Below are 21694 nucleotides of genomic sequence, written 5' to 3'. Positions count from 1 at the left end.
CACTCACTGGTCTCTCTGGTAACGTTCAAACGTGCCTTCAAAATAAGATACGCCGCAAATACAAAGTGCATGAAAAATATGACTCACCATCGCCACATGTTATGCAGAGTGGGTTTGGTGTGTGGGAATCTCACGTCGAGTTAATCCGTATTTGAAGTCGGACTCCTGATACTGTCTATTAAATGTAGCCTTCTTTTTCTTGAAAGTCGAAGGCTCCTCTTCTGTCTCCTGACTGGGCCTTTTCCCCTTCTCAAAGAGATGTTTGTTTTTTACCCATTTTGCTATCTCCTGGGTTTCATTTTAACGGTAACCTATCACGTGAGCGAGAAGCGCCCCTTGACCTGCGTCAAGAGTGACATACTGTGGACGGATGTAAAAGATAATCCGGTATTTCCGAAAAAAATAAAATGTAAGTAAGGTAGCTTATTTATTTTTTTTCTGTGCGTCCCGGTACCAAATGGCCTACAGACCGGTACCGGTCCACCACCCGGGGATCGGGGACCCTTGCCTTACAGTACATCATAACAGAGGATGATTCAAAACAGGTTACAACAGTTGCAGCCATCATGTACATTGTATTCCTCTCTCTGTCCACACAGACATGGAGTTGATGTTTTCCTTATTCCTTTTTTGTTAAAATAAAGGTGGCAAAATATTTATAGTTTACTGCATATGCCAGGCCTCTACTGTTCCTGTTTTAGCTGCAATAGGAAGTCAGCAATAACACAAAAGAAAACGTGGATGCGGTCTGATGAGTCTACATTTCAAATTGTTTGTGGAAATCATGGACCTTTGTGTCCCCTGGACCAAAAAGGAAAAGGTCCATTTGGATTGTTATAAGCGCAAAGTTCAAAAGCCAGCATATGTGACGGTATCGGGGTGTGTGAGTGGAATGGCCAACTTGCACATCTGTGAAGACACCATTAATGCTGAAAGGTCCATGCAGGTTTTGGAGCAACATATTCTGCCATCCACACATAGTTTTCAGGGACATTGCGACTTATTTCAGCAAGACAATGCAAAGCCACATTCTAAACATGTCCGAGCTCTAGTTTGGCTTGCCAGCAGACTTCTGAAAATGTGAGACGCATTATGAAGCGTAAAACAAGACATGAGAGACCCCGGACTGGTGAGCATCCAAAATAGTACAGCAGGCAAGTATGGGTAAGAATTCCACCGACAGCGTTTCTACAATTAGCGTCCTCATTTCTCATTTCTCAAATGCTTATTGAGTGTTGTTAAAAGGAAAGGTGGTAAATACGCCCTTACCCCAGCTTTGTTTCAAGACAGGCATCAAATTCAAAATGAACGAATATTTGCAAAAAAAAAAAAAATCTTTCTCTCTCTCTCTCCCCCCTATATATATATATATATATATATATATATATATATAGGGGAGAGAGAGAGAAAGATTTTTTTTATATATATATATATATATATATATTCCGTACACTAAGGGTATTTCATGTTAAATTATATACCTGCATATATATTAGAGCTGTCAGTTTTTATTGGCATTAATTTAAATGAATTTTAACGGGATTAAATTTTTTCTCGCGAGATTAACGCGGCACACGTCACAAGCGGATGTTACGTTGCTCAATAAATACACCAGAAACAAAACATCAAGCGCGCTGCAGAAGTCCACGCCCATGTCTGTTTTGCCAGCCACGGCAGCGCGAGACACCGAAAACGGATACTGAAAGAGTTTATGAATGGAAAGTTTACTTTTAAAAAGTTGCCAGATTGCTCCACTGACAAGACCAAAGTTACCTGTATCATACAGGTATACGATGTATGCCACTGACACGATTGTTACTTATTTGGAACTATTTTGTGTGGAAGGTTACAGTGTTCCATGTCAATATAAATAGAGCGGGTGGAGCTTCTCTGTGTTCGTCTGACAGTGACAGTGAAGTTCAGCGGTGCAGTGGTATCGACCCAGCGAAAATAAAGCGTCTCCAGTGTTGTCATCGAATCAAGTGTAGTCATCCGAAATGATGTCTACACCAAACCGTAGAGAGACTTCCGCACAAGAAGGACCAAGAGAATCAACATAGCCTGACTGCTGTGTTCAAAGCAAACTTGAGAAAAACGAAGTATGCAACCATGGTTTAAATCCACTATAGCCTGAGTACTGGTTTACCTTAGATATGCACTTTATAATATTATATTGCTCTGTTTTGATTCCATAAAAAGAGCTGTTAAAGCAGCTGTTGTGTGACAAAATATTTTTCATCACTGTTGTTGATGGACAGTCGTATTGTGTGAGAGATTATGTGTGAATAACTGCTCCAAGTGAAAAATGTTCATGTAAAATTGAAAATCGAAATTGTTATTTCAGTAAATATTTGCATTTTGCACATAGAAAACTGATTCATGATTCCATGTTGATGAGAGCATTAAAATGGGGAAAAATAGGACAAAAAATATAAAAGGAAATTCAGAAACGATAAAAAATGCGTGAGTAATCCGATTAATTTTTTGCGAATTTGAGTTAATTTTGACAGTTGCATTTTTAATTAGATTACATATTTTAATCGTTTGACAGCTCTAATATATATATATATATACCTGTATATATTTCATTGAATTATATAATTCAGTGAAATATGCATTGAAAAGGATTTTGAATGTATTGTAGACTGTTTTTGTTGTTGTTTGTTTGGTTGGTTGTTTTTTTTTTTTGTTTGTTTGTTTTTGGGAGGGGGATTTACAAAATGTCCCAACTTCATGTCATTGGGATTCAGATTTTAAATTGAAGAACGTTTTACTGATCAATCTTCGTGAGACGCTTGGGGTCCTCTGGAAATCTAGGCATAGTTGTCTTCTTTTTGTGATTGACTGCTGATCACTACAGTGACAGTTCAACATATGTTGTGACTGAACAGAACAAGTGGTTTCTTAAAAGATGCATGTACGGACAAATTTAAGACACTATCAACAAGTTTTATTGAGGAGTGATTGAACTAGAGTCATTGTAAAAATAAAGTGCATGTCAAATCATGACCAATCATTAATCCAAATTAAATTTGTGTTGGTGTTGTTGAAATTTGAGCCTGACCCCAACCCCAACCCCAACATTCACCTTAATATTAGGTAATGACCATCACCACCATCTATCTTAAACACACACGCACACACACACACACACACACACATTTTAAGTCATCTCTGGCAGCAGGTAGGAGGGGGTGGGGCCAGTTTAGTTAATCCTCTTGCAAAGCAAAGCTCAGGTCATGACCTGAAGTTGTGTACTGACCCAACCCTTGCTCAGTCTCTTGGACCCTTAACAGAAACTGTGGTCGTGATGCATTCCAGTCTCTCATAAAAGTATGATAAAATTGACAAAAGTGCCATTTTAGGGAAAACTTTGAGTAACCATGTCAGATTTTATTCACTATTTAAGACGCAGTTATGAAGCACCTTGTTACTTTTTACAGTCTATGTACGATATTTCCACAAGATGATATTTGTATAAAAGCTAAGATGTCAAAAAATAGTACATTTAAAAAGTAACTATGGGTTGTGTCGTAAATTCATCAAAATAATTTGATTACGAATCAGCAGAAATATGTTCTTATAATTGACCCATCCAATTTCCAGTTGGATGCAAAACATCAGATGCACAACAAACTGATGCTTAGCAAGACCTGGCAGATGAGACCTATCTAGACTTTTTGTAGTTTGTTGTATTTGTACATTATGCACATTTTCACGACAATATATTTGGACATGGGTCCCATGTGGCCTGAATGCATGATTACGACACCAGTGGCTCAAACCAGGAGCTGGCTTGGGGTTGCCTTGTCTCAGAACCTGCCCTTCATGCCTTGTTAGGAAAGCTCCACTCCCTCCCCTCCCTCCTCCTCCGTCTGTGCATTCGGTCACTCAGTGTTTAATTCATGTTAGCAGCAGCATGCAGCAGCCCGTCTGGTCCCCTTCTCACGATGAACGCTTTTTGTTCTCTGCTCTGTATCAAATACAGGTAGGAGGGTTCTGAACACATACACACAGACACTGTTTTGGCGGCCGTTGATGAACTGTTGTTATTTGGGGATTTGGACGCACACATGTACACACACTGACTTCCAACTGGCACGTGGAGTTAACCCCCCCACCCCCATGCTTGAAAATGTACTCACTTTCAACGGGAATGATGATTGCTTTTAAATGCAACAATGTACTTTATTTAAGTTCACAAAGGGAAGTTTGTGTATTCTTCTATCAGCGCGCGCACACACACGCACACACACACACACACACTAGTACTGATATCTGCTTCATGGAATGACAATGACACCTAATTACATTTTCAACACCAACTATTTGGGTGATTGATTTATCTACTGTACTCTAGTTAATGAAATATTGTAGATCACAGGTGTTAAACTCAAGGCCCGGGAGCCAGATATGGCCTGCCACATTATGTTATGTGGCCCGCAAAAGCACATTATGAGCATTAACTTTATGTTTCTTGTGAAAATACCAACATTGCAAATTGTCTTTCCTTTGAAAAATGTTGAGATATTTTAAGCATTTTTGTTACCAACCCACCTTTTGAATTAATGTAATAATATTTGAACAATTTTTTTTTTGGGGGGGGGGGGCTGGTTTGAAAACTCATGAATCATTAATGTGTTGTGTATCTGTAAGATTAAGTGATTAATATTTATTCACAGTCATACTGTAACAGCCCTTATATGGAAACCATAACTACAATGTTGCCTGTGACAAAAATGAGTCTGACTATTTTCCACACTATAAGGCGCACCGAATAGTCTTCCATTTTCTTAAAAGCTCACAGCGCGCCTTAAAATCCGGTGTGCCTTGTGTATGGTCATTACGGTAATATGTCGACCCCCAAGATGGCTCCTTGCCATAGAAATGCTTCCAATGTTATAACTTGCTGTTGGTTCAATGAACTGTGTCGCTGCTTTATTAAATACGTTTTTGTTGCAGCTCCGAAAAAAGGAGAGCTATGGTGTTGTTGTTGTTTTTTTTTTAATAGCACACTTTATTAATGGTTTTCACAGTCTCAACAAATACAGGTATGTCTTTGTCCGTCGACGTGCCTTCTCTTCTTCTGTTCGACTCAAGAGGCGTTCATGACCGCCTCCGAAAAACGTAAATTCAAGATTACTTCAATGAAACTACGAAAATTGAAAAGAATGCATCACAACTGAAAATCACTCAAAGAAATCACAAAATAAATTCTATAGCCCCCCTACAGAATTTATTTTGTAATTTCCTCGTTTGTGGATACAGTACACAACAAAGGAATAAATAACAAACACTTCTGAGACAGTCCAGTCTCCTACATTTTACTAACATCTGATCGTTCTGTTGGAGCTATGCTCAAGGAAATGCCAAAATAAATTCCATAGGGGGGCAATAGAATTTATTTTGTGATTTCCTTGCTTGATTTTCTGTTTTGATACATTATTTTCAATTTTCATAGTTTCATTGAAGTAATGTTAATTTACGTTTTTCTGAGGTGGTATTGAACACCTCTCGAGTCGAACGGAAGGAGTGTAGTTCCATCTAGTGGATGCATTGTAGATTGTAATCCATCCATTTTCCGAACCGCCTGATCCTCACTAGGGTCGCGGAGGGTGCTGGAGCCTGTCCCAGCCGTCTTCGGGCAGTAGGCGAATAGGCCATTCATTGAAGGTGCGCCTCATAATCCAGTGCGCCTTTTAGTGGGGAACATACGGTAGTCACAAGTTCGAGCAAAATCGTCTACAATTTAATAGTTACTCCGTCAGTTATTTTTTTGGCACTTTATTTCACTCTCAACGAGAGCATGGTCAATGACAGTGAGATCTGGAAAGGCATGATTGCCTGGCGTTGAATGACCCCTCCTCAATTTACTGGTTACTGGAGAGGCAGGTCCATCGGGAAGTTAAATCTCAGATTCAGGAGGAGGAGCGTGATTTTCATCCTGGCGATGGAACAGTGGACCAGCTCTCCACCCTCGAGAGGTGCTTGGGGGGCATGGGACTTTGCCCAACCAGTCCGCATGTGTTTTGTAAACTTGTAGAAGGTCCCCCTAGGGAATCTTGTGGGTGGTGCTCAGGAAGTATGGGGTATCGGACACCCTTATACAGGCTATTCCTGTTCCGGTCCCTGTACCATTGGTGTCAGAGTTTGGTCAGCATTTGCGGCAGTAAGTCGGATTTATGGGACCCGGGGGTGGGGCGGTGGGGGTGCAAGTCCCTGACGGGGGCCGATTGCCCAGGAGGAGGAGGAGGAATGACAGAGTTACATATTATTTCAGTATGTCTTTTAGGGGTCTGCAACTCTGCAATAAAAGACTATTCGATTCATATCTCGATAGATGGAATGTGGTATGATTCAAGGATGGTTCATTTTAGAGTGGAACTATTTTGTTTATTGTTGATTATGTTCGATTTGCAATAAGGATAGGCCTACAGCCAAACCCAAAATTATTCATAACCCAAGGGTATGAAAAATTCCGGGCTTAACTATCTATACACATACAGTATATTTCGTCAATATGCCCTAATGCATGTCCATCTGATGAAAGATACTGCAGTCTTGTCGTGCCACCGACAGCCAATTGGCATCGAGGACATTCTTACTATGCCACACGAAGCACTACTACACATGCATAGACCAACAGCCAAATAAAGGGAAAAAACAGACACATGCAGTGTGGTGAAATAAAATTAATGTGGGAGAAAACTATTCCAGTTTGTGAGACCGGGAGGTTCAATATCCAAGACAGCCAGCTTCCAGTTGCGGCCGGGACCGAGACAAAAAGAGGCACGCTTGAAAGAATTGGAACCAGACGTAGTCTGGTGCATGTACATATTGACATATTGAGTTGTTGAATTGTCAACAAAGATAGCATTGAACAGCCGAAGAAATAACACAAGCCTTGGTCACCAGATTAAAGAGCGATGTTCAAATTGTTCTCCTCTTGTCCGTTCGAAGCAAACTCAGTATACAGACACCCAAGAACAAACACATGCAAGACACGCAGGGCAATGTGATTCTTCATAATTAGTCGAACTGAGCAAAAGGTTTTTAAATTCTCTCTGTCAATAACAAGGGTGCATTGATATGCAGATAATTTCAAGGTCTTCACACTCTTTGTTTTTCAGGATGAGTACAAATTATAATGTATAAAGTTGACCATCCGTTCCGGTAAAATGATTCAAAGCATGATATGACTTGATTTGCAATCTTTCCAATTTGCGAGACATATCGGACTAAAGCACGGCAGTTTTTACTTTTCAAATACAACCTAAATGTGATGAAAAGGCTCATCTTAAAAGTTTTGTTCTCTTTCCCAGACGGTGTTTTCAGACTACACATCTATATGTGGAGGACAGCAGTTTGCCCAGGATGGTGGCCAATGAAACGGCCCCTGCCGCCTCTATCCCAGGTAATAAATCAATGTGTTACTTGTCACCGAGGCGAAAAACAATAACTATGTTGATTGTTGACCTGTTATTCACGATTGCGTGCGTCCTCTGTCCCAAAGATGGGCACCCAGACGGACGGGCCGTTCCATTTCAGGGACAGAATGCCCATATCTGGTTCTGAGAAGCCGTTAACTCTCTGCTGTGTGTGTCCAATTTGCTTCATGTTTGAGAGGAACACAGTGAGAGAGGAAGTATAGAAGAAATGCCGACCTTTATTCCTGCTTTGTTATTTTTGAAACAGCCATCTTAGAAAAGACAGTGATACTCTTTGTATTTAAAAGTTGACGTTAACTTACCAAAGCCACTTGAGCCCATAGTGAACTTTTAAAAATGAATGACAGAGCGTGTCTGCTATTTGTGTAACCCTCCTTCAAACATGAAAGTAAGTGTGTAACTCCCAAAATTGGCAGTTTTCTGGCATATTCAAACCACTGCACGTTTTACCTTTATAAACCAAACAACAAAGTTGCGAAATACAATATCTATTAACACACTTGCCAAAATAATTTAAAGGATAAATAGTTCTTCAAGGAAAGGTTCAGCAACTCATTCCTAATAGTGTAATGGCAAAGAATGTTTCTGTGAAGTATGCAGTTAAATTAGAAATGGTCTTGTCGCAGCAGTTAGAGAGGTGTTGCATGTTCTGCTTATGGCTTTGCTCCTATTACTCTGAAGGTGGTTTAACTCTGGTATCATGTCTCCACTTCAGATGACATCAAAGTCATTCAAGTGAAGCACTTCATCAATCATGTCTCAGAACTCTCCTCGAATAACTTGCATGGATACTCACAGGAATTCGAGGTAAGTACCAAAGTCTTGTTTAGCCCGTTCACACTGTAAAGAAGAGAAATAAAAAGCAACCAAATATAGCCAGAGGACTATTAGGCAGGGCACAGAAAAATTAAGTGATTGCCATGTGGGGTTCAGTTGGGATGAGTTTGGTTCATGGCCTGTTTATTGTGTAAAGTGTCATGAGATGTCTTCTGTTGTGGATCGGTGCAAGAAACATTTTAAAAACCAGATTTTTAAAACCAGACTTACTGTAAGTCTGCACAGTTGTATAGATTACTAACTGGTTTGCCTTTTTCGTGTAATGTAATGGCAGAATGAACTTAAACAGAAATCAAAACAATACATCTTACTCTTACAATGAACATTGACCCTTTCACGCACCAATAATGATAACCTGTATTCTAATAACATGATAAGATGTCCATTGTGGTAATCGCTGTCCCGAAAGGGTTAACATTAAATACAGAACAACGATGTGGACAGTGGCGGGCCGTGCATTTCAACCTTAGGCCTTCAGTGACGTCACATACATTAACACAATACAGTATAGGCTCGTCAAGCAGCACTTAATTTCAGGAGCATTTAAAACCATTAAGTATACATTCACAATTAAGAGCAGGAAACTAAATTTACAGATATTGTCAAAATTAAGATTAAGATATCCTTTATTGGTCCCACACTGGGGAAATTTACAGCCTACAGCAGCAAAAATGTGGGTAGAAAGAAGAAAGAAGAAAAAACAAACAAACACCGTTCAATTAAGTGCAATATAAATACAAAATGGATAAATCGCAGTGCTATTTACAATTGGTTTTCACATCATTTAATTATTATTATTATTATTTTTATTATTTTTATCCAGCAGCCTGACAGTAGTCGAAAAAAGATGATTTAAAAATACGAAATAAAATGCCACCCAAATTACGCTGTGTGATCTTAAACAAGTCTGTCCAAAGAAATTGCGCAATGTCGCAGTTTCATATAAGACACCAACCAAACAATAACAAAACAAATTATTCTTTGAAAATAAAGTAAACAGATCATTTGCATTTTGAGAATCGGCTATACAACAGCAAATAACTGACGATGTTGAGCAGCTGAGATTGAACGAACTTTAGTGCACGAAGGTGACTACAATGCGCCATTATAAATTGCAGGTGAGCAGATTTATTTGATACATTTTTGTATCTTTGTCATTTTATTTCGTTCCCATTAATTTAATACATGTCCCAAGAGCTAGCTTCTGCAGCCGAGGTCTTCTGTGCCCGTTCATTTACAGCGCACAGGGGCCCGCTCTGTTTAATCTGAAGGGCCCGAGCAAGTTTAATTTACCTGGCAACACAAGCTAGCTGAAATATGATTGGTTAAAAACTCTACCATAATAAATAAGTTATTTATCGAGTGGCTTTCAATGTTATTTAAAATAACTAACTCGACTAAATGGAAATAATATAACGTAAATAATATAGAGAATAATTTTGTTTACATATTTATGAAAATAAAATAACATGAATTAAATTTATGTTATTGTATGAATGTTTAGGCCAGCAGAGAAGGCCTTGCTAGCCCCTGAGGGTCCGCCACTGGATGTGGAGCATATTCATATTCTGAGTACACAGGTGCATTGGTTTTGGAATTGCATCCGGTATTTCTTCAAATGAAAATACCAGAAACTGATCACAGACATCAGTTTTAAGTTTACATGGGCATACATTGTATAGAAGACACCGTTGACGCTTTCATCTGCAATAATAAGTTACACTTTTATTGATCCCTCAGCCGCATTCATGTACAGTACATACAGTATTATTGATGAGATGGCTTGTCGGAGCTTGGTTTGAGTGAAGGTCAATTGGTTGGTAGCCAAGATACCAGAAATGCATGTAATATTTATTAATGTTCAGTCATTCATTAACCCACTGAAAATATACTCCATCTTCTATAAAATGTTCAAGCTCTGTCAGGTGTGTATGCCAGCCTGAGTTTCACTGCTACATGAAATTTAGCTTAAACAACAAAAGGTTGAAGCCGATTACATGTACAAGGTACACCACTTGTAAACTTAAGTACGTATTTTAGGCCAGTGTTTTTCAAACATTTTTGAGCCAAGGCACACTTCTTTCATTGAAAAAAATCTCACGGCACACCACAAGCTGAAAATGTGAAAAAAAAAAACCCGCATATTTTAACAATTAACGTGTTATATTGTTACTATAACCATTTTTAACATTGAAGAATGACGTTATAACCGCTTGGATTGGAATCAAATGAACACAAAGAAAAAAGTATTTTATCATCTTTCATATTTGTTTCGCTATCGTCCTGCATTCATGCGGAACAAATTTGCTTGTCTTTAGTCGTCAAAACACAAGGTAATTGGCTAGCTGTTGCTGCTCCCTGGCGGTATGGGAGGGTACTACACGATTACTTTCTGGGCGATAGACCGCACAGGCGTACAAATTGGATATTTTCCCATGGCACACCTGGCAATGTCTCGCGGCACACTGCCGCGGCACAGGGTTTGAAAAACACTGTTTTAGGCTATACGCTGCTCCAGAGTATAAGTCGCACCAGTCAAAAAAATGTATCATGAAGAAGAAAAAGAAAATATATCAGCCTATATTCACACTGCAGGGCATGATGCCCAATTCTGATTTTTTTTTTTGTTAAATCCCATCATTTTATTTGCTCGTTCACATTTCAAAAATGTCTGGGATCTGACACGCATGAGCTCAAAGCACGATGTTTAATGACACACCCCAAAAAAACATTTCAGGGCATCGTGTTTGCGGAGTTAAATACGGTCCTGCATGTAGTGGCTCATTTCAGAATGAGAGAGGAGCTCTCCCAGCGAGTGACAGCTCGAAAAATTTCGAGGAAATGAGACATTACCCCGCGATCACCTGATTTCAGGGAGACTTATACTAGAGATGATGTTATTTTCATTCTGCGCGTAAGAAATGAACCGTCGACGTCGATGAATTGCACTTATCGCCACAAACGTCCGCTTTATTATTTGTGTTTCAGGTGGGATTAAATTAGAATCAACAACTTTTCAGATTCAAAGATGATTGTCAGTTGTCTCTGAAGCACTCTCCACCCCTGAGTCACAAAAATTAATTTCAATTTATAGCAAATTCTTGTGAGTCATCTCTGGAAGTAAACACACCGGACAGCAAAATGATAGGTAGCAAAGATCAAGGCAGAGAAAGACTCACGGAATCCACCCGAACAGGTCCAACCAGGAAAACAGCCTCTGTGCAATGCAATAGAACTGGAAACTTTGCAGTTGCAAGGATATGCAAGCAAAAGTGTGTGTGTGTCCGTCTGTTTCTGTCTTTGTCAACACCTAGGAGGTTCAGCGCTGCGCTGCAGAAATGAAGATCACATCGGAAAACTCAAACCATCCTGAAAACAAGCATAAGAACAGATACATCAACATAATGGCCTGTGAGTAAAGAAATGGACTCTTATTTCAACACAGAAGCAAAATCACTTTAAAAAAATATATTGCACGGTTCTGTTATTTGGTCCTCAAATAAGAAGTCATGCACAAAAATAATCGAATTGGACAGTCCAAGTGATATTACCGCTATGTATTGACACTAGAGGGCAGGGTTGTGTGTTTTTCAAAAATAAGATGACCCTTTATAATGTCCTTGCAAATACCACCACACACAAGGTGAATCCAACCCTCTTTGGTAGATGCTTGCCATGTCTCGTCCAGACATTAGCTGTGGTTAATTATCTGGAACTGTCGAGAAGCAGGCCAATCTTGTTCACTGGACTGCATGATGGAAGCAAAGGGCAGGTGGAAAAGGCCAGCTTGACTATTATTTGAACTCCACTATGAAAATGTGCAGGTGCTTTGGCAGTGCACCTCAGTACCTGATTTAGAGAACAGGACTGTTATATGCTGAAGCTGATTTTACTTTCAAAATGAAAACATTACTTATCATCTACCCAATGATTTATGCTCAGATGACCACAGCAGAGTGAAGTTAAGAATGTTGGTGGGAAAGGATTCCAAATACACCGACTACATCAATGCCAACTATGTGGATGTGAGTGTTTCCACACAATCTGTGTTCTCATCTGTGTGCTCACGTGTGTCCGTGTGTGTGTGTGTGTGCATGTATGTTTGTGCATGCTGCATGCGCGTGTGTGTGATGTATGTGTGTGTAATTGATATAAAGTAAAAGGTTAAAAAACTTCAAAATGCCATGTTTTGTGTTGCTAAGTGAATTCAACAATTTCAGAACTCCATCCATGCACCCATCCATTATCTCAACTGCTTTTTCCTCACGAGGGTCGCAGGCATAATTGAGCGTATCCCAGATGAATTCGGGCAGCCAATCGCAGGGCACACACAGAAAAACAATGATTCACACTCACAATCACACCTAAGAAGAATTTTGAGTGATCAGTGACCGCACCGTGCATGTGTTTGGAATGTGGCAGAAAACCGGAGTAACCGTAAAAAACCCACGCAGACACAGGGTAGAACACGCAAACTCCACACAGGAAAGCCAGGGCCCAGAATCTCACCCATGACATCTGCATTGTGAGGTGGACGTGGCATTTAGACCTTACACCAATTGAAAATCTTTGGAGTGGCAGAAGATGTCTGTAGTCAAGAGAAATCCCAGCAATCTGACAAATTTCGAGCACTTTTCCAAGTGTGTGACAAATAATGCAAAGTAATTTTATGGCACACTTGTCAATACTCTATAATGCAAAATTTTTTCTTTTGCTCTTTTTTTTTTTTTTTAATTCAGTCTTGGTCCTCTTTTTACATCACAAAACTGGCATTAGAAAGAAGTGTTTAGAATGTATACCTACTTTATTTATTATTATAATTATTATTATTGTAGTTATTTATTTATTATCATTTTTTAAAGATGCATGTATAATTTTGAAAATTGTCTTCACAGATAAACCCTGACTAACGTGTGTCTCTCTCAGGGTTACAATAAGCCCAAGGCTTACATTGCAGCCCAGGGCCCACTCAAGTCGACCTTTGAGGATTTTTGGCGGATGGTGTGGGAGCAGAATACAGGCGTCATTGTTATGATCACTAACTTAGTTGAAAAAGGACGAGTATGTGACACACACACACACACATTCACACGCACATTTTCTAACCGCAATTTCCCAAAATATCATCTTGGAAATCTCATTTTTGCTTGCATAAAGTCATGCACAATTCTCAGTACAGTGAACTCCTGCTATTTGCCGGCGATCGGTTGCTCTGCCCGCTAACATAAAATAATCTTTGAGTTTGTAGCTGTATACATGTGCCAGGAGACAGCGTAAAATATTTAAAACTGAGATAAAATCATCAAGAATCGAAACCACACATTTAGTTAGATAAACAATCGTGAAAAGATGGTACATGAACAACTTTTCAGTTCGTAAATTATTCAATCCAAACAAACCATCTTCACATGAAGCTCATCAATAGTATTAGTTAGCATACTAGGCTAAATAATATGTGAGCACTAACTGACGTGACATCATGTAAAAGAAAACAACTATGCACACTACCACAAAGGGTTTGTCATTTAAGTCCCTGTAAAGTGAGAGAGCTCTCTCTGCTGTCTGTGTTTCCTGAATGCACTGAAAACATGCCCCATTTGACTAACCTGTCAATCAAATATGTTCTTGCAGTCTGTGCTAAAATGTCAGACAGTTTGAGCCACAGGCTGTTTAACTCGTAGTATTGCTATGTTTAATGAGATGTTAACTTTCCCTGAAGTGCCTCAGTGATCTAGAACCGCACACGACACAAAACCGAGTGAGGCAGTGATTTATTGGATGACGCTGGTCCACGGGCATTGTGCTACTCCACTAGCCAGCTAGCGCATGGCCCGCAGACCATTGTCGGGCTTGACCAATAAGTCACTGCCGCATTTCCTTTGGAGTCATGTGTCTGTCCACATAAACAGCAGTGTCGCAGGCTCGCGAGCCACTGGTGGCCGGGTTGTCTGGAATGAGTGCTGACTCACTCGGGAAGCCCAAGTGCGTTCTTTACCCATGCCCAAAAATCCAAACAATTGAAATGCTGATTGATTTTTAAATTAATGATCTTTTTTTTTTACAAGACATGCCTTACATACAGTATGTGCTTTTGTTTTGCTCCTTTCTCATGAGCAGAGTAATTCATGCCTTCGTCACATCCTGGCTGGATTACTGCAATGCACTTTGCTTTGGAGTCAGCCAATCCTCCATTAAGCGTCTCCAGCTGGTCCAGAATGCTGCTACTGGCCTCTTGACTGGTACTCGTAAGAGGGAGCACATAACTCCTACTCTGGCATCCCTATTCATTTTAGAGTTGTTTTTAAGATCCTACTATTCGTTTTCAAATCTTTAAATGGCCTCGCTCCACCGTACCTCTTTGAGCTCCTTCGCCCCTACACACCTGCCCGGTCGGTGCCTCAGGTCTGTGGACCAGACATTATTAGAGGTACCAAGAACCAAGCAGAGGCTCAGAGGGGATTGAGCCTTTTCTGTTGCTGGTCTCTCCCACTGAACATTCGACATGCCCCCTCGATTTTTAGCCTTACTGTTTTTACACTTTCTACTGCCTTTGTTATTGATTTATTGTTATATTGTTGATTGTTGTATACATGATATTTGCTCCATGTACACCACTTTGTATACAGCGGTGGTTGTTTTAAAGTGCTCTATAAATTCAGTTGAGTTGAAATGCTTCCACACCATAACAAAGAAATTAATCTACATAAAGTATGCAGTAGTGTTGTAGGGATGGGTACCGAAGTCTGCCATTCCTTTCAGTGGTACCAAGTACCATTTCACATTTGTTCTTGGCGCATGACAGATGCAGATGCTTTCTTCTCTGCTCTCTCGCTCTCTCGGTCTTTCTCTCTCTCTGCCCTTCTCTCCCATGTGCTGGCTTTGTCGAGTGTAGTGTTTTTTTGTCTAAACTGTGACTCAAGCCCCATTCTGCATTTTCCTCAACAAGTCAAACATCATTGAATTGATCAGCTGATCTTGTCCGCGATGTAATCGGGTAAGGGTGGTTGTCCTGATGGAACATTTACGACTTGTTATACCATGGACATCCATCGAGGATGCGAACGACCAATTCCATAATTGTAATTCTTAAAAGGCATTCTGTTATTTGGTAAACTGTATCCAGTTTCCTGATTTATTGCAAAGTTTGGAAGATGCTGGTTGCACAATTGGAAATGGGGAAGCTCACAGTTATGACTGATAATCTACGGCATGTTGTCAACACTCAGACTGAGGCGACGAGAGAGCTCACTCCCAGGCTGGATGCGATTACTGAGCTTCTTTGCAAAAGAGACGACAACTTAGAGAAGTTGAAAGCCTGCCTCGAATAAATGACCACAACTTCGGCTAATCATTGCCCATTGAGAGGTCCAGGGAGAGACTCAAGGCTGACTGAAATTAAAGTGGGCCTGAGATAAAACAACTGTTATCTCTATTGGCGTTTGGGCCCTGTGAAGGCCTTTATCTCCTGGATGCTTATGCAGACCAGATGCTCAAGCCTACTATCTTCCGAACCATTCCTTCTCCAGTGATTTTCGCAACTGGACCTGGGCTCCTAGAGGACGTTGTTCCGAGAGCTGGGAGGAAACAGGGCCAAAGACACCCATAGGGACAGACAACACCATAAACAATCTTATCATCAACACCTCCCTTGGGAGTCCCTACCCCATCCCTCCCAATGGTGCAGTGTGAGTGTGCTGTGGAGGGTGTGCTGCGCCGATGCAAGGCTGCGTTCGCCTGTTCATTGCATCTGGGCTGTGTGCCTCTGCTCGAAACCTCCCATATCCCCTTCCACATGTGCAAGTATTCGAGTGATGTCATCTATTCATGCGGCTGTTTGCTGAGGTTTTCTCCACACCTCACACTGTGCCCTTCCATTATTGGAGCATAGATTCCATCTAAGGCGCTGCTTCGCGATTCGTCTCCCTGTGTTAGTCATTGTTGTTTATTTCTTTTGGATGGATTGAAACCATAAAGTTAATACATTGCTCAGTATTTGCCATACCATGTTTCGAGACCGAAACTCATCTTTTGACTGTGGACTGGACAGGTGCGTCTTAACAAACTTTTTTTTAAATAACTGAACAATGCCCTCAGTGAAGCACCTGCAATTAGATTATGTTTTGAAAAGGAAGTTGCCCAACATGTAGAAGTTCACGTTACCGTATTGGAGCTCCCACCGCTCCAAGACTTGATCAGCCTGCCGCGGGCTGAATGTCAGTGAAGTCATTATCAGGTGAGTAAAAAAAATAAAACATATTTATTGCCCACATTGAGGCATCTCAACTGAATGGCGGGTCAACTCAAATACAAATAACCTGCTAACAGTATCATACTGCATGTATTTTGTATACGTGTATTCTCATCTCAAGTATAGACACAACTGTGTCCTCAAAACTCAGGCCACTTGTTTGAATAGGCTGATAGATTGTATGATCCTCTTCCTCAACAAGGGCTGTGTTTGAGGTCATATTGTACCTGCTAATAATCTAAACTGGGTTGCCACATTGTTCTGTCTATGTATATTCAGTTAGCCCATCAGTGAGAGCATCATGTTCCCAATCATTTAAATTCATGTGTAAATTGATTTTCACGAGGTTTTCAAAAATGAAGCTCGATGAATGTTGTGTGATTAGTTGCCACCAAAATTGAGAATCTCTAGTCCAATGCAGGCAAAAAAACATGGGCCATGTCAATTATTCATTTTAGTCTATGGTGCCCAAATGAATGAGAATCCAGAATCATTTGGAATCAGAATTGACTGCAATGGAAGACAGAATCGTTAAAAGTCAAACATTGCCCAACCCATCTGTTCTTCTGTTCATGACTCATCTGTTATCTGCTGGCAACAGGAAATGGCTTTCAAATTTGGTGCCGGTTGTGGCAGCAGCAGCAGCGCTCACAGATAAAATGACTATGCAAGTGAGGCATCATCCTTGTCTGTTCCAAGTTAATTGGCCTAGTGTTTGAAATCACGTTTGCCTGGCTTTTTAGCTGGTATTAGGCATTATTGCCGCAGAAAGTGAACGTGTTTATGTATTTGAAAAACAATGCTCGAAGAACAATGACAATCAGGAATACAATTACTGTTTATTGTCTTTCCTTGTATTACTTTAATTTTGGAGGGGGGTTGTATTATCCTTGTTCCGTGTAGTCCATTGCAAAAATGTTTGCTTTACACGATGCATTTTGTAATGTGTTTTTGTTCGAATTGTTCACACATTATTTTCACTCAAACCTGTTTTGCTCATTTATTTTTATTCTACAATGTTGTTAGGTTCGATTGTTGAAATAAACACACACACACACACACACATACCTGTATTTATAGATAGATAGATAGATAGATAATATTTAAAAATAAATGTTAAATTGTTAATTTGAATATTTTTTAGATTTTATGATTGACATTTATTACATTTATTAACATTTTAACATTTATTACAACATAAACACCCACAATACTGCCAACAAGTGGTACCATTTAATACCAGGACAGATTCCCAGCTACCTGCAGTAGTGGGTACCGTGCTCGTTCCAGTTGTATATTTTTTTTCTCACATGCTGTATCTCAACAAATCACAACTAAATTGTTCAACTTCAAGCATATTTAATGTATTTAGAAATAAATCACTGAAATAATGATTACGCGCAGTCATACATTTAGTGAGAAAAAAAGGCAGATTTTAACATCATTGCAGAATATGCGCCAGAGGCAGCTCGTCAATAGATGGTGCTTGGGCCCATATACATATATACTGTATATATATACAGTGTATATATACTGTGTATATACTGTGTATATATATATATATATATATATATATAATTTTATTTTTTTGTGTGTGTGTGTCTCTCACTTTCTCTCTGCACTTTCTGTCACATCTTCTTTCTTGAGTTAGCTAAATGCTCATAAGTTTTAAGCTGAATTGTTCGTAAGTATATGGATAGATAGATCGATGTAATTTGATCAATAATGTTAAAGACATACTCCACAATGTCCTTTGAAAATCAATGACTTGGACTGTTATGAGTATTGTTGGCAGTTGTTAACATCCAAAATCTCCCTTGAGCCACCACTGATATTTATACTTTCAGTAGCACCATCAGGAGTAAAGCAAAGCCAATCTTTTAAGTTTCACATTTCAGAACAAAACCAGACATCTCAAACACAGATGAAAAAAATATCATGAAGGTATTAAATTTAAGAACAGCACCAAGATTCCAATAGAAGCGCCGTTTGCCTTGCGACAAAAACGTCAATGTTTTTTTTTTCCCAATCCACATAGAAGGCCATTGTGAAACACACACAAAAAAAATCTACTAATTATGCGAATTTGCAAACCGAACTGTGAATTAGTGGGGTTTCACTGTATTACAACTCATCCATTGTATGTCCGAACTAACTTGTGCACTCTAATCTGTAAAAGAAAGTGACAGCTTCATGAGTGATTTTTTTTCATGTTAGTTAATATGTGCACGTGTTTGTGTTTCACTGTCATCGCAGAGAAAATGTGACCAGTACTGGCCAACAGAGAATAGTGAGCAATATGGCAACTTAGTTGTCACATTGAAAAGTACCAGCGTTCATGCCTGCTACACTGTTCGACATTTTACACTGCATAACACAAAAGTGAAAAAGGTAGGAATCCTTTTCTTTTCTTTCTTTCTTTTTTTTTTTTACTATCTTGACCGAAGTGTTGTCCCTTAATGTTAACACTTTACCCTACTCTGTGCAGTTTAAAATACAGTAGTATGGGTACTTTAAATATGTATCCAGCACATTATGGAGAATTGATGCTTTTTTTGAAAACCCTGTCCCCTCATTTGTCAGGATGGGTATTAATAAGATGTTATCGATACTAATACTCTTGCTTATCGATCTGGTGCCTTAACGGTACATTTTTCTGTTTAGAAAAACACCAAAACAAAGCTATTAGACCACCCTCCATCCATCCATTATCTAAACCGTTTTCCCGACCATTGCTCATTTTTAAAATTAATTAATTGATTTTTTTTAAAAATAAATGTACTTGTCTTGCAACTACAATGACATTCATAGAAAATAAGCAAATAAGATTTGAACAAATCACTATTCTACTGTTAAACAGTATGTAAGCGATTATGTAGTGTAAAAGTAAGCTTGTGTAGAGCAACATTCTTGTGCTGCAAAAAGCACTTCTGTGAGGTGAGATTATACATATTTGGTTGATATTATAATAATAATATATTTCATTGATAGGCGCCTTTCACAACACTCAAGGACACTTTACAATCAAGGACAAACCAAAGAACAATAAAACCACAGATAAAATTATAAATAATAAAAGAAGAGACACATTTAAATTGAGTATGCTCGATTGTGTTGCTCACTGACTATTTTAATTATTGATTGCGCTTGTGACAACGTGCATTTAGCAGCGACATTGCAACATAATCCGCCATCCCTCTCCAGTCTCCAGGCATAACCAAGAATAACCAAACTTTGACGTTAGTATAATTGTTGCGTTGAGTGAAAATTGGTTCGTCTTGCCTGCAGTTCAAAGCAACAGAGCTAACCCAATGTAAATTATGCCAGTCTGCGCTGCGTAAGTGTACGCCTCACTCCTCGCAGCCTTCAAAGCTGCTTACTTAGCTGCATGTGCTTGCTAGCCAGTGAAACGTTTGTGGTGCGGCTTCGAAGGTGTTGTTGGAACGGCGCCATCATTGATACACAAAGAGAAATCCCACATATGAAAATATAAAAACGAGAGGGTTATTTGGTACAACGGGTGTTTTTAACTAATACTTCGTATCATGTCGTAATATGATCACACGGTACTACAGTGGCACAGGGAGAAGTCACAGGCGCCTGTCCCGCACGGCAAAGCCGTGAAGCGAGGTGGCTCGCCTCTGATTGTGAACATGTATCTTAGATGAACATATTAACATTCTGGTTAATTGGAGACATCAGAGAGGTAGTGGGTGCAAATTAATGTTCATATAAATTGAAATTAATCAAAAATTAATTTGAGTAATTTCCCAAGACCGTTAAGGGAACCGTTGAATGTGGAGCTTATCGATTACTGCAGGTTTTAAAAATTGAGCTCCGGGGCCAATTTAAGTCCAGTACTCTGTACCGATTCCGACTTATTTGTCTTCAGCAAAACCTTATGTCTCACCTATATGTCCTCACTTCTTTTATTTTCCACCATCTAGGGTGGAAAGGGGCACACAAAGACACGGGCCCAGAGTGAGTGGAACGTGCTTCAGTATCATTATACACAGTGGCCCGACATGGGTGTTCCTGAATACACCTTGCCGGTCCTCACGTTCGTTCGCCGGTCCTCATCTGCCCAAACGCCTGATATGGGGCCGATGATTGTCCATTGCAGGTAATAGCTGATGTACACTTTGTGTCCTGTTGCTTGCTTTTCATCCATCCACTCATTCCCTTTGGCTTTTCCGAGTTTGGTTCACGGGGATAGCAGATTAAGCAGGAAAGCCCGGACTTCCCCTCTTCCCAGCCACATCGTCTAACACTTCTGGGTTGTTCCCAGGACTAGTCCCTCCAGTGAGTTTTTGGTCATCTGCAGTGCCTCTTCCCAGTTGGATGTGCTCAGAAAACCTCACTGGCGAGGCATCTGGGAGTCATTGTAACTAGATGCTTGAGCCACCTCATCTGGCTCCTCTCAATGCGGAGCAGTAGCGGTTCAACTTTGATTCCTTCCCAAATGAGCTCCTCAAATGAAACTTCTCAACTCTCATTTTGGTCGCTTGCATCCATAGGTGAGGGTGGGATGTGGATCGACTGGTAAATGGAGAGCTTCAGCTTTCGTCTCAGCTCCTTTCTTTACCACAACAGACCGCTACAGAATCAGCCTGTCAATCTCCTCTATTCTTGCCTCACTCATGAACAAGACCCCAAGATACTTGGGGCAGGATCTCATTCCTGACCTGGAGAGGACACTGCACCCTTTTCCAAATGAACACCTTGGTCTCAGATTTGGAGGTACTGATTCACTTCCAGTAAAGCTCCCCGTGTCTGCTGAATTTTGAAATAGTTCAGGAAACAGCCAGCACCAAACAGCAGGATACCTTATTAGAATTCCTATTATGTGTATATCCTCCACCCTCTCTGGACAAAATTGATAGGCACACCACTTTTCATGAGGATTCTAGGTTGTACCGAGCAGCAAATATCCCTGAGGGAAAAGAAGGCTCCCCACTGCCTGCTCTTCTTGCCGAGCATTACATATATTTCTTTGACCAATGGTGAGATTTTTGGAAGAAAACACAGCAGGAGGTTAGGATGATAGGTGAAAGAGACAAAGTCACTAAGCAGGGAGAGAAGGACAGGAGAGGAGCAGAGTAAAAAGTGTCCGCCTTCATTGATAGCAAAGCCAATGCAGTAAAGGTGTGGCTGCAGCAGA

The 21694-nt window shown here is 40.0% G+C and overlaps 1 protein-coding gene across 3 annotated transcripts in view; it reads left to right on the top strand.

The window, feature by feature from the left end:
• LOC147200870 (receptor-type tyrosine-protein phosphatase gamma-like) overlaps positions 1–21694 on the top strand; it is a 365530-nt gene that overhangs the window by 306101 nt on the left and 37735 nt on the right. For all 3 annotated transcript variants that reach the window (XM_086118198.1, XM_086118200.1, XM_086118199.1), the window contains 7 exons: positions 7323–7414; positions 8164–8255; positions 11600–11696; positions 12228–12310; positions 13212–13346; positions 18790–18924; positions 20481–20656. In XM_086118198.1, the coding sequence (XP_085974324.1) occupies positions 7323–7414; positions 8164–8255; positions 11600–11696; positions 12228–12310; positions 13212–13346; positions 18790–18924; positions 20481–20656 (810 nt within the window). The remainder of the gene's footprint in view (positions 1–7322; positions 7415–8163; positions 8256–11599; positions 11697–12227; positions 12311–13211; positions 13347–18789; positions 18925–20480; positions 20657–21694) is intronic.

Source organism: Hippocampus guttulatus, chromosome 8 (genome assembly GCF_054856545.1).
Source record: "Hippocampus guttulatus isolate MCC_2025c chromosome 8, RoL_Hgut_1.0, whole genome shotgun sequence".
NCBI lineage: Eukaryota > Metazoa > Chordata > Actinopteri > Syngnathiformes > Syngnathidae > Hippocampus > Hippocampus guttulatus.
The sequence above is the reverse complement of the archived record's forward strand: the minus strand, read 5'-3'. Positions and strand labels throughout refer to the sequence as shown.